This window comes from Podarcis muralis, chromosome 7 (assembly GCF_964188315.1).
Source record: "Podarcis muralis chromosome 7, rPodMur119.hap1.1, whole genome shotgun sequence".
Lineage (NCBI taxonomy): Eukaryota > Metazoa > Chordata > Lepidosauria > Squamata > Lacertidae > Podarcis > Podarcis muralis.
This window is the reverse complement of record NC_135661.1, coordinates 16,263,847-16,277,083: the sequence shown is the minus strand read 5'-3', so window position 1 is coordinate 16,277,083 and position 13,237 is coordinate 16,263,847. Positions and strand designations below refer to the sequence as shown.

Sequence of the window (13,237 nt, the reverse complement as noted above, 5' to 3'; positions counted from 1 at the left end):
ATGAAGACATAGTCTTCTCTAGCTCAGCTTGGTAGACTGTGGTGCTGATAATGCCAGGGCTGCGGGTTTGATCCCCTCAAGGGACAGCTGCATGTCCTCAGGGTCCCTTCCAATCCAATTCTACAATTCTGTGATTTCTATGAATACAAGAAGCTGCCTTAACAATGTATGTGTGTGCGCATGCACACGAGCAAGGATACTCTTTATATAAATTTGAATAACAGAACCATGGAATTGTAAAGTTGGAAGGGATTACAAGAGTCATCTAGTCCAGCCCTGTGCAATGCAAGAATCTTTTGCCCAACAGGGGGCTTGAAACGATGACACCGAGATTAAGAGTTCCATGCTCCACAAACTGAGCTTAGTAGCAACCCTCCAGGGTTTCAGACAGGAGCTCCCGCTCCGCCAAAAATTGCTCCCACTTTTCTCCTGCAATCATTCTCCATCCATTTTTGCATTAAGAAGTTGCATTCAGAAATCATGAAAACAGAGAGGAAGTGTCAGTGACATTCTTAGGGGCAGAGGATAGAAAGAGGAAGAGAAATGGATGCCTCTTTTGCAGGAGAAGAAAACTGCTGAGAAATTGAAGGACAGGTTTCAGCAGAAAGCAGCTCCCATGGCCATACCTGGAAATGCTGGGAATTGTGGTATGCAGTGCATGACATGAATAAACTGGTTAAAAGCACCCCACAAAACTTTGCAGTGAATTGTGGGTGGGGAAGCTGTGACCCTCCAGATGTTGAACTCCAGATGTTAGACTCTCATTAGACCCAGGCAAGCAGAGCCAGCAGTCAGGGATGGTGTTGGGAGTTTTAATCCTACAACATCTGCAGGGCCACAGGTAGCCCGCACCAACAACATGCCATTATTCATTGATGGACTATATATCTCTATCATCTTGTCACTCCTTAAGACGAGTTCTGTGGGCATCTCTCAAAGGCCCGCACAAAGGTTTGTGGTCCATCTAACTTCAAACGTGTAAAATGGGTTGTTTGATGTTTCCCCAATGAATCATGAGAAGATTTTCTGACCCTGCCAGGGGCAGCCTTACTCTTGGATGAGAGAGCGTTGGAGACTGATGCTGCCTTTGTAATTTTTGCTTTGTTTTCAAATATGCAAGCAAAGCATTAAGCAGAAGCAGCGGATCCACCAGGGAGAGGATCCTGCACCTTCAATTGCCTCCAGCCCTTAACAGGAGAGGTGGGGAACCATTTTCAGCCCGAGGGCCACATTCTCTTTTGGTCAACCTTCCAGAGGCCACATTCCAGTGGTGGAAGCAACAGATGAAAATTGCGCTGCACTCATATGCCCCTCTCTGTGATCTACCCAGGCAAGTCAGATGCATGATCAGAATTCATGGACACATTCCAGCCAGATAAAAATATTCAGATAGATTACAGAGTAGGACCACAGAGGGACATGATGTGGGGAGATGATGAGTGGCCTGGACACAATTCTGAGGGCCACATTGGGGTATGTGGAGATTCCCCACATCTCTCCATATCTACTTCTGTTTCCTCCAAACTTAGGAATGGGGGTTGGGGGCTATCATTCACCCTAGAGCTCAAGAGGCACATTGCAATTCCCCACTCTATCTGTTGGCAAAGAAATTAGGCAATCACTAAATTTCTCCATTTTTGCAGGGGTGGGGCTTGCCCAGGGCCAGACCAATACGCTTTGGTCCCTCAGGCAAACCACAAATGGAGCCACCCTCCCTGCAAGGGCTGTATGAAGATCTACATTAGGAGCAAGTGGAGAATGAAGATCTAAAATCAGGATCTGCTGCCCGGTGGGTCCTACTGCCTGAGGTGGTTGCCTCAGTTTGCCTCATGGGTGGGCCAGTCCTGGGCTTGCCATTAAGCACTGGCAATAGCACAGCTTCTCTTTCCTTTTTTTCCTCTCCCCCTTTTTTTGGCTGATGCTGCAAAGTTGCACCTTCCACAATGTCCCAAACCTAGCACTGAGTGGAGCAGTGTGTGTGTATGCCTGGGACAGGAAGTGGTGACTACTTCAAAAATTGATCAAAAATAACCAGAGGAAGTTCTGCAAAGTGGATCTTTTTTTTTGATGGACTGCTATGAGAAGAAGATGCAGGACTAGATGGGCCGCTGGCTGAATCCAGCAGGGTTTGTTTTATGTTCTTGTGTTCTTCTGTTTTTAAGGGATGAGATAAAGAAAAACAAACAAACTCAGAATTTTCAACAGCGACAATGCCTTGTGAGAAATTTTGACTCAGTTGTAGTTCACACACAAAAAACTACTCAGAGTAGACTCATTGTTGTTTTGTCGTTTCTATTTGTGGTTCAGCTATTGCAAGCAGTTTGAAAAGCAGAACAGAAGCAATTCAAATTAAAAAGTCATAATTATTCCTAGGAAGTCCCATTGTCCACCAGTGCACTCCGAAATTTACAAAGCGAACACGCATTCTCAAGAGGTCCAACCAATTAAGCAAAAAACTCATCCATATTAAGTGACCCTGAAAAAGCAGCTTGGCTTAAGGATGCTAGAAATGTGTGGCTGAAACAGGCCAGAACAAGGTGTGCCCAGTCCACTATTCATATATTTTCAACAGGGATTGGAAAATTCTTTGCAGCCTGAGGGTCACCTTCCATTTCTGGGCAACACCCCAGGAGCATCGTGCCATTGGCCAGAATCGAAAGGAGATGGAACAGTGAATACACACTTTGTATATTAGACTTGCTTCTGCATACAATCACACACACCTTTATTCTCCATCCAGGCATTATCAGAGTTCAAGACATAAAAACACCCAAGGAGAATGCAAAGTAGGGCCAGGGAGGAGCATGGTCTGGGGAGAGTCCTGAGGGCCTGGTAGAAAGTTCTGGAGGGCCACATCTGGCACCCCTGTCCCGAGCTTCCCCATCCATTCCTTGCAGGGGGATGTCTCCAACCCTAGCCCTACTCAGAATAGACCAACTGAAGGTCACACTCATGGCTGACTTGGGCTGTTGATTTCCAGTGGGTTTACTCTGGGTAGGGCTTTGTTGCAGACAACCCAATGTCCTCAGCCATCCAGCTGATGCAGGTCTACAACCTCCATCATCCTTGGCCATTGGCCATCCTTCCTGCTTAGGATATGAGCCAGTTCAATTCACCTGTTATCTCGGCAACCACCAAGGATGTCCAAGTTGCAAGGCGGGCTTGCCACAGTGATGTCAATCTCTTGGAGCAGGAGCTCTGCCACCTGCATTTTTGGGAGGGAAGGGGGTGCGTCACATGGAGGTAGCTTAGCAGCTTATTGGCTGGGCAATGTGTGTCCTACATTCTAGGGACTGTGATCTGGGAGGCTTCTGATCTTTCTTCGCTGCCTGGGGCTACCCAACATGAGTTGTAAAAGGGTAGCAAGTGGCAAAAACATTAAAAATGCAAACGATCATCTAATGTGTGATTGCTATGCTGCTTGGCACATGCGAAGATGCAAGGAGGGGAATTTTAATTCACAGAACACAGCAAAGAAAAACGTGGGGGGAAATTCCACCCGTAACAAAAAAACAAAACCCATGTGGACCAATCCTATTTGGAATTCTCCTTTCAACAAAATCGACTGATATAGATTGCAACACTGGGCAAAGCAGACCCTCCTGGCTTGTCTGTGTGCATGCTCTCTCCTAGGGAAGAGGAAGAGTCATAGCTGGGGAAAGACCCTTCTCCTAAACAGAGGAAGCTGTATACTGAACCAGACCATTGATCACTGGTCCAGCAAGCTCACTAGTGTCTACACTGGCTGACAGCAGCTCTCCAGGTTTTTAGGTAAGGGCTCTCTCCAAGCCCTACCTGGAAATGCTGGGAGTTGAACCTGGAACCTCCTGCATGTCCTTCCCTAAGACATAAAGGTAAAGGTAAAGGGACCCCTGACCATTAGGTCCAGTCGTGGCTGACTCTGGGGTTGCGGCGCTCATCTCACTTTATTGGCCAAGGGAGCCGGCGTACAGATTCCGGGTCATGTGGCCAGCATGACTAAGCCACTTCTGGCGACCCAGAGCAGCGCACGGAAACACTGTTTACCTTCCCGCTGGAGCAGTACCTATTTATCTACTTGCACTTTGACGTGCTTTCAAACTGCTAGGTTGGCAGGAGCCGTGACTGAGCAACGGGAGCTCACCCCGTCGCAGGGATTCGAACCGCCGACCTTCTGATTAGCAAGTTCTAGGCTCTGTGGTTTAACCCACCCTTTCCCTAAGACATAGGAACATGGAAATCTGTCTTATACTTGACCCACTGATCAATATAGCTCAGTATTATTTGCTGTGATGGTAGTGGCTTTCTAGTTTTTCCAGTCAGGGGACAATCCGAGCCAGATGTAGGACATTTCCCCTTTCGAGTTGTTTATGCAAAGTATTTTTGCTTACATTTTTTTAAAAAAAATAGTGTCTCAGCACAAAGAAACTCACTGAACAGCCCAGTTTCAAAATTCTGAATATTTATTCATTGCCAAGTAGGAACAAGACTGAATGTCCCAGGCTGCGCTGCGTGGTCTGGGAACACATGAGGTCATCACTTTGCTGAAGCTGAGCAGGTCTGGGTCTGGTCAGTGCTGGGATAGGTTGGGTTGGGATGGGAGACCTGTTTGGAGCCACCTCTTTGACCACTTTGGGTTCCATGATGGAAGGAAGGTGGGAATCTCAATGTACTAGAATGCAGAAGCAGGCTAGCAATGGATAAATCTGTTTTAATTCCCTCACTTTCTCATTTTTCCATAAGTACGTTCCATTCACCCCCTTTCCCCACAGATTGCAAACTTTTAAAACTCAACATCAAAAAGTCCTCATGAAGGTTTGTACACATTTTGGTGTACATTCCTTCGGATATGCCCATTTTTGCAAGCACATGTATCCTAATATAATGCAGTTGTGTACATTACTTCCACTAATTTCCACTAATGGTGTTCAGTTCTCCTAATATACACCTTTTTGCATTCAACTTTGCTAAATATACCCCTTTTCGCAAGCAAAGTCTCCCCATTATAATACTATTGTCTACATCATTTTCACTTGTGTGCAGAGTTCCCATTATTCTGTTTCTTTTCAGGGAATGGCAAAGCAAAATCTGCTGGAGTGCGAATTTCAGAGGCTAACTGAGCTTCCGTATTGGTGTGTGTGTGTGTGTGTGTGAATTGGGTGGCTTTCCCTCAAATTTCAAACTCTGTGGCTTTCTCCCACAATCCCCAGGAAGCAGATATCTACATATGCAGTTACATTGATCATGAAAAAGCATCCTTGTGGTTGTAGCTTTGTAGCAAGAGGGAGGTGGGTTTGGGGAAGAAGGGGTGGCTTTGTCTTCCTCGCTGTCCCTCAGGCGCCCGACGGGAAAAGCAAGAAGCCACTGAACACGCTGTCTGCATCGCTGCTGACGTTGATGTTGTTCCCATCCTGTGGGTCAGTCTCCAGCCATACGCTCTCACCCTTAGCCAGGTACAGGACGCTCCCTCCTGAGTTGACCTGCAGGAGGCCTTGCTTGTTGTTGTCACAGAAGGTGGCTACTTGGTTGCCTTGGTCCATGAGGCGAAGGCACAGGTTGCCATTGGAAATCATCTGGAAGGAGAAGTAGTAGTACCCAGCATCCTTGCAGGTAAATTTGCCCGTCTGGAGGTCATAACCATCATCCTGGTTGGTGATGACATTATCAAATACCACTACGTTGCCAATAGGCTTGTGGTTCTTCAGAGAGGCTGAGAAAGCAGCTCGGGGCTGCTTCATGCTGTCACCAACTTGCCCCTTCTGGCCTTTGTCTCCTTCTTCACCAGGAGGGCCTGGGGGGCCATCGGGGCCTCGGTAGCCCTGGTTACCTGGCGTGCCTGGTGGGCCTGGCTGCCCTGGGTCACCTTTGGGTCCCTGTATGCCTGTGCTCCTTGATGCCCTCCCTGAAAGGGAAGCAGAAAAACATGTGTGTTTCCTGTCACAGCTCCAGGGAAGAAGACCAGCCCCGGCATTGCCAAGGGTTGTCTCCAATGTTACTCAGAATAGACGCACAACTAACTGAGGTTCGTTAATTTCAATGGGTCTACTCTGGGTAAATGTTAGTTGGACAGAATGGACTATGCTGGATGAGCAAAGGTAACAGCTAAAACAAGAGACATTGATGATGGCTGTTTTATGGAAGCCTTTTTCAGACCATTTAAATAAATATTATTATATGAATTTGTGAGCAGGATTGGAACTATGAGCAACATTGGGAAGCCAATAAAAATAAAGAAAAAAATCATGTATTGGAATTTTATGTGAAATTGTGGGGATATATAGTTAATTAGTTAGTTAGTTAGTTACTTAGTTAGTTAGTTAGTGTCAGGATGCTGTCAGCAACTCCTGGCTGTTTATAAAGACAAGGAAAAGTTTCTTACCATCCTTTTAACTTCAGCCTTTACAGAGAGAGGCTATAGAATCCAGCCTCTTGGATAGTGGTGTTGGCCTGAGTGAATCTCCAACCACCATCTCTCCTACTTCCTCATTCATCGTCTGCTCTATAGGTGCCACTAAGCGCCCTCTGTCTTTGAGCTCTTTGCTCTCCTACTTTTAAGGCTCACCGGGTTCTGGGAAATGGAGGGTCTGGAATGCTTTCTAATGACGTGTCAGCCAGGTGTTGTCCTGGCTTTCTCATGATTTCCCAACTTTCCCCCTCATCTGCCTCTGAGCTGCCACCTCCCTCAAACCTCTGTTCTAAATCTATACTGTCTTCCTCTTCCCCTGGAAGGGTCAGACTTCCGGGTTAGCGCCATCGGCAATGGCGGAGTTCCTCTGACCGAGAGGAACCCGGCCGTGAAAATCGGGTCTTGCCGCCGCAGCGAAGGCGGAGACCCTTCAAAAATCCCAGGCGGAGGAAGCCTGGGAATGTGGGATTTGGCTGACACCAAGAGCGGGAAAACCCTTTTTAGGGGATCCAAAGCAAAGTGGGGTGAGTGGCGCGGTGTTTTGAATCGACTGCTACTTTTACGGAGTGAAGCCGCACAGCCATTGCCGGAGAGCGCTGACTTTTTCCTGTGGACAATTGGACTCTAAACAGCTACCCGCGAGTAGAACGGAAAATTGGACTACGAAACATTTTAATTTGGCACCGAAGCGGGAAGGTTCTAAACAGGAAGTCTGCCTTCCGCTTTTGTAAATAGATTGAAGCAAAAATTTTGCAAGCTAAAGTCTGGAAAGTCGTATATAAAGGACTAAATTTCCTTCAGTTAAAATTACCAAAACCCCTCTTGGAAGCAGGAGAAGAGGGGGGAAATCTTAGATTGTTTGAACCTGCAGGAGAGAGAGTAAAGAAAGATAAATTTCCACCGTCTCGAACCTGGGAACGGGGTGTCAGAGACAGACGTTTTAGGGAAGTTCATCGACTGTGAATGAAACGTCTTTTGACAGATAGTTAAAAAAAGAGAAACATATTGATTCCAGTGTTGCCTTTTGCGTTTAAAAGAAACAAAATATTTGAAAAATGAAACTAATTTTTTTTTTTTCTTGCTGGACCTGCTTTCAAAAAATGGATACAAATAGAAATTGCCTCCTCTAGAGGGAGTTTGTTAAACTGTTGCTGGAGTTGATCTGGGGAATTCCACAGCTGTGGAGATTAAGGATCGTGAGACCAGACTTTGACCTTGGATAAGAATGTGCTTAGAAGAAGTTTTGGTGCTTGCTTTTTGCAAGACAAGTGCTTTGTTGGAGCAGCTGCATGAGAAGATGGATTTGATGACTGTTGCAGTCAGTAATTTTGGACAAACAGTGAATACTCATATAGAAACCACTCAGGAACCAACCCAGGAATCTGCCTTGACAGGGCAAGTGCAGAAGATAATGGAGGAGGTTGTTGTTGAACCTCAAGTAACACAAATGGAGAGACCCGAGGCCTTGCTGGAACATAAGCTGCTGTCTTTGACGACTGAATCTGGAGAAAGTCAGATTTGGAGAGATGGAGTACTGTTTGGTTTGGAGATGGGAAGTTGGATGGACCCCCCTATGCAGGGATGTCTCGGCTTTTGGGATATGGTTTTGGGCCAGGGGGAGTCTGGAGTTGTGGGGGTTCTTAACTTTGGAGGGACTTTGAAACATGCCTTCAAATACTTTTTGGATTACAGTGCTGACTGTGGAGAATGGACTGACCTGCCGAGGGGGGGTGGAGACATGGTTGGATTGGAGTCTCCCCGAGACCTACTCCTCAATGAGAAAGGAAGGAAATTAAGAATAAGATCAGCAAAAGACAAAGTAAAGTGCAGGTATAAACAAGAAGATCTGCAGAAGGGACATGAAAAAGACTTAACAGCCTCGGACAGAAGATCACCAGGTTGATGGACTAGAGGGAATGGATAGAAAGGACTGACATAACCCGAGATCAGGAAGAAGAGACGATGGATGAAGATTGGAAGAATGTTTTTAAAAATTCATTTTGAGAATCAGTGTAAAATTAATGAGTGTTAGGGAAAATGTTGGAATGAAACTACTTGGCTTTAGTAGAAATGATATAAGGAGTTATGTATAAATAAGTTTTAAGTTTTAAGGCTTTTTATGGTAAGATAAGGTTAAAATAAATTAAGGTAATTTAATGACAGAATACAGTTAAAGATGGAAAGGATTTGCGGAGTTAATAAATAGGTTAGACCGTTAAGATAAATTATAGAACAAAAATTGAGAAAGATGGAAAGAATTTGCTGAAACAATTAATTGAACTAGAATACAAAAAGGAGGTCGATGAAACAAGTAAATGAAAGATAAAGATATGGAATATTGGATGTGTGTTTTAGTGTTATTTTTTTGTTGTATTGTTTTTTATGTTTTTCTTTTTATGTATTGCAATGTATGTCTTGTTAAATTTTTTGTTGTTTTCTTTTTTTCTTCTTCTGTAATTGTTAAACTTTTAATAAATATCATTTCAAAAAAAATAATAATGGAAGGGTCAGGATGCGGAAGCAGTCTCCACCATTCCTCCGCTGCCCAGTCCCTGACAGTTAGTTAGTTAGATAGTTAGTTAGTTAGTTAGTTAGTTAGAGACAAACTTAGGTCTTGCAGCCATATCTGCTCTGCTCTCTCCCATTCAGGGTATTACTACTACTACTACTACTACATCTACTACTACTACTACTACTACTACTAATCATTTCCATTCATCAATTGCCTTAACAAAATGGCCTACAATGATAGTACAAAATAAAATGAAAAACACAACTGTGGTGAAACAATTCAAGTTACAGGGAACCAGGCAGAGGGCCTTCTCCGTAGTGGCACCCACCCTGTGGAACACCCTCCCACCAGATGTCAAAGAGAAGAACAACTACCAGACTTTTAGAAGACATCTGAAGGCAGCCCTGTTTAGGGAAGCTTTTAATGTTTGAGGCATTACTGTATTTTAATATTTTGTTGGAAGCTGTCCAGAGTGGCCGGGGAAGCCCAGCCAGATGGGCGGGGTATTATTGTTGCTGTTGTTGTTGTTGTTGTTGTTGTTGTTGTTGTTGTTGTTGTTGTTGTTGTTGTTGTTACAAGCAAACTAAAGACCAGCCTAGAAACAATTTGACAGTGAAATTTCTTAGAAGGCCGTTTCTTCTCTTCCTATGAAGCCACTCCCTTCTCCAGTCTTTCCAGCGACATCTTACCTGGTTCGCCAAGATCTCCTTTCTGTCCTGGGCGCCCAGCCCTGCCTGGAGTCCCTGGGTGTCCATCTCTGCCAGTGGCTGCTTGGCACACCGTGTCCTGAGGAGCCGCAACATCCAGAATCACAGCCAGTGCACAAGCCACCAGCCACAATCTGCTCGCCATTCTGCCTCTGTGGACATAAGCACAGGACCATATGATAATTCTTTTACCACCCCACTCCTCATCCTCTTCTTACTTCTCAATGGGACTTACCTGACCCTCAAACCCCGACTTTTCTGAGGCTTTTCTCACATTCTGAAGGAAGAACTATCACCCAGTGGATGAGCAAATGCATTCCTCAGCACCTCCACTTTAAAGGATAAGGCAGCATGGGACCAGAAGGTCCTGAAAGAGCTGCCGCCAATCAGAGTAGACAATGCTGTACTAGATGGAGAACTGATCTAATTCAGGGCTAGGGGACCCCTGTCTCCCTCGAGATGTTGCTGCACAACAACTCCAGTCTTTCCAGCAGCCAGGGAATAGAGGGGGAGGGGGTTGGCAGGTTGTCTGAAGCCTGGAGTAGGTTAAATGCCACGTGACAGGCCTGAAAAAGAGACACTCAATACTCCACAGGCAAGAGCTAAAAGTGCAAGTTTGCTTAGCTGGTATTCCAACCTCAGGCAGAGTAAAACAACTAAAATGCAAAAAGGCTTGGCTTGGCTTGGCGTTCCTGTTGATGTACAGAATACCTACAATAGATTGGGAATGGTGTTCTAAGGCAGGAAACAACAATCCTACCAAACGTACAAACAGATTGCAGGTCAAACTTTGTAGACAGTAGCCACCCCTGAGGAATAACGCTGGGACAGAGTTGTGAGGCAGGCGACAGGGTGGGGACAACACTCAATAAGGCCAGAATCCCATGACATGATCTTCTGAAGAGCTGGAAGGGGGCATCAGAAAACCCTTCCTCCCAAAATGCAGGTTACATCAACCCCACTCCTGCAAACTCCTTTACCTTGGTCCCTTGAAGCCTAGTGATACAACCCAGCAATGTTATCCACAACTAAGAGGGGGGAAACGAGCTGTATTCTTGCAGCTGAGACTTGGGCACTTGAAAGAATGAATCCAGGTTTGTCCTAATCTTGATCTCCATTAGGGGAGTTAGTGGATAAAAGACCTTGTTGTTGTTTTTTTGAAAGTTACATGCATTTCCCTCCCAACTGGAGATTGAGAATTGCAACTAGAATAATTGGCTTTATCATCCAAATTTTGCACCGCTGCCATAAAACTCAGGGAACAAGCTGTGCTATTACAAAGACTAAGGCCTCAGATGCAAACTCTAGATAATATTTTAGAGACTAATACCTAAACCACATTTCTAATGGCTGTCATATTTGTATTGCTTACTGTCATATTTGATTGTTAATTCAAATTGAATTCTATTGTGTTTTATGTTCACTTAGTACAGTATGTGAATCTGGTCTGGGACCGTAATAAATTTCATTCATTTCATCCAGCTACTGGCTTTTTCTTCCCCCTTCAACTTGATTTGATATCAGAAAGGAGCCAACCAACCCATCATCCTGTGAGATGCTTTGAACAGCAGGAAGAGGGGCCTCGCAGTTTTTATATGATGCACAGAATAATCAAGCTGCATTGTGGACCGTGCAGACGGCAGAATAAAAAAAAATCAAGAAGAAAAGGTACTTAAGGAAGATTGGAAAATGTTTGCAGAATATCTGACGAACAGAGAGAGGGAGCAGTACCAACGAAAGAGGATTGGCAGGTGAAAATGACGGGATATGTAGAATTGGCAAATCTAAGCAGCAGAACAAGAGATCAAGAAGAAGGGGTATTTAAGGAAGATGGGAAATGCTTGTAGAATACCTGACGAAACATTGCAAACAGGTTGAAACATTAGCAGGATGAGAGTAAATTCAGCAGTTATAATTACATTGAGATAGAAACGAGAAAGGGGGGGGGAGGAGTAACTAGAATATGCAGCAGTAAGGAAGCAAAAATGGAAGGGAGGAGAGGAAGTCGATGTTCAATTTAATGTTTTGTTTGTTTATGTCATTATGAAAGATAAATAAAATTCATGAATTTAGAGGAATAAAATTGGAATATTATCAAGCAGTTAGTCATAAGACAAATGTCCCAGGGAGGGTCTCTTACCTCCTTGAAAGAGATCCCTCTCCACCAGCTTCTTTGGTAAGTGGAATGTCTCTTTTTGGTTTCGCATAGAAAGGAGGAAGAATGGGGATGGTGGGGAGGGGGTTGGGTTTGGCTGAGTCACAGAAAATGTAGTTTCCCTTCCTCCCTTCCTCCTTTTGATTGCTTCCTCTTGCTCTGTCCGCTCTCTGAGCTCAGAACAAGCCATGATGCCCAAAGAGCTTCAGTATCTTTTCCACTATTTCATAGAATTGTAGGGTTGGAAGGGACCCTGAGGGTCATCTAGTCCAACCCCCTGCAATGCAGGAATCACAGCTAAAGAATCCCTGACTAATGACCATCTGACCTCCTGTTAAAAACTTCCAGTTAAGGAGATATCCACTGTCCAGTCCACTGTCGAACAGCCATTACTGTCAGAAACATCTTGGGGAATGAAACTGGGAGTTGCTCATTCCTAAAGTTCACTCCAAACTAATCCCGTACATCATTTTCCTCTGATTTCTGCTGGAGGGCCTGAGATCAAGCTGCCAGGTGCTGCCCCTTTTCTGCCCCTCTCCTTCTGTTTTGCATTGGTTAATTTCCCCCAGGCTGACCACACGCTGGTACATATGAATGCTGTAGATTCAGAGTTCTCTGTGTTTTGGGAAAAGCGAGTGAGAGAGAAATTGAGCAGCCCTGCCTAATGGTCAGAGTACCACAGCCTGGTTGTGTATTTGCTGAGATGATTTGTTTTTCTTCTTCTTCTTCTTCTGATTATGCAGACTGCATGGAGAACCTGCCCTATGGCACAATTCAGCTGTCAAAAGAAGAAGAATCTTTGGGTGGGTGGAGGGCAGCCCAGTGCAGCCTGCACGTGTTATGCTATGAAGTGCCCTGAGATCTTCAGGTGAAGGGTGATATACAAATAAAATATATAAAATAAAATAAATATGACACAGTGCAAATGCGGACACAACAACTGAGCTCACTTGCAGCACAGAATGCAGGAGTCAGCTGAGTTGCATCTGATGTGCAATTGGCTTACGTCAGGGATAGCCAATGGAGTACCCTCCAGTTCCCAGAAGCCCCAGACAATCTTCTGAAATGAAGTGAGTTGGAGCCTAGCAACATCTGGAGGTCCCCACACTGGCTCTCCTTGTCCTGCACTATAAAGGTGGGTGTCCTTTTCACTCCCGAGGGCCACCTTCCCTTGTGGGAAACTGGTCAGGAGCTTCACAGCAAGAATGGTGGGCAGATCCAAAAACAAAAGTGATAGGGCCCAAAAAGCATGGACATAAACACACATTCATTCTGCCCTCCCTCTCTCTCAGGGTCCTACTGGATCAGACCACAGACTCATCTAAATCAGAATCCCCTTCTCACAGTGGCCACAAAGGGAAGTCTGTATGCAGTACCTTAGTGCCATATTTCAAAAAAGTATAATTCCTGACACCCACAAAGTTGTTGAGCTTTATTAGAAACTCACCAAAATTGTTAAGCTTTTTTGGGGAGACCTA

General features: G+C 45.0%; 1 protein-coding gene across 1 annotated transcript; it reads right to left on the bottom strand.

Moving 5' to 3' along the window:
* Positions 1-4,424: 4,424 nt before the first annotated feature.
* On the bottom strand, positions 4,425-11,899 carry C1QA (complement C1q A chain). Its single transcript, XM_028741694.2, has 3 exons — positions 11,745-11,899; positions 9,587-9,756; positions 4,425-5,881 (listed from the first exon to the last, which is right to left on the bottom strand). The coding sequence occupies exons 2-3, from the start codon at positions 9,747-9,749 to the stop codon at positions 5,313-5,315; spliced, it is 732 nt and encodes a 243-aa protein (XP_028597527.2). The 5' UTR covers positions 9,750-9,756; positions 11,745-11,899; the 3' UTR covers positions 4,425-5,312.
* Positions 11,900-13,237: the final 1,338 nt, after the last annotated feature.

What these genes read in the sequence shown, in the direction of transcription:
- C1QA (XM_028741694.2), bottom strand. Translation starts at nt 9,749, where the DNA reads ATGGCGAGCAGATTGTGGCTGGTGGCTTGTGCACTGGCTGTGATTCTG. An exon ending in AGGAGATCTTGGCGAACCAG is followed by an intron (nt 5,882 to 9,586) that starts GTAAGATGTCGC and finishes CTTCCCTTTCAG; the next exon opens with GGAGGGCATCAAGGAGCACA.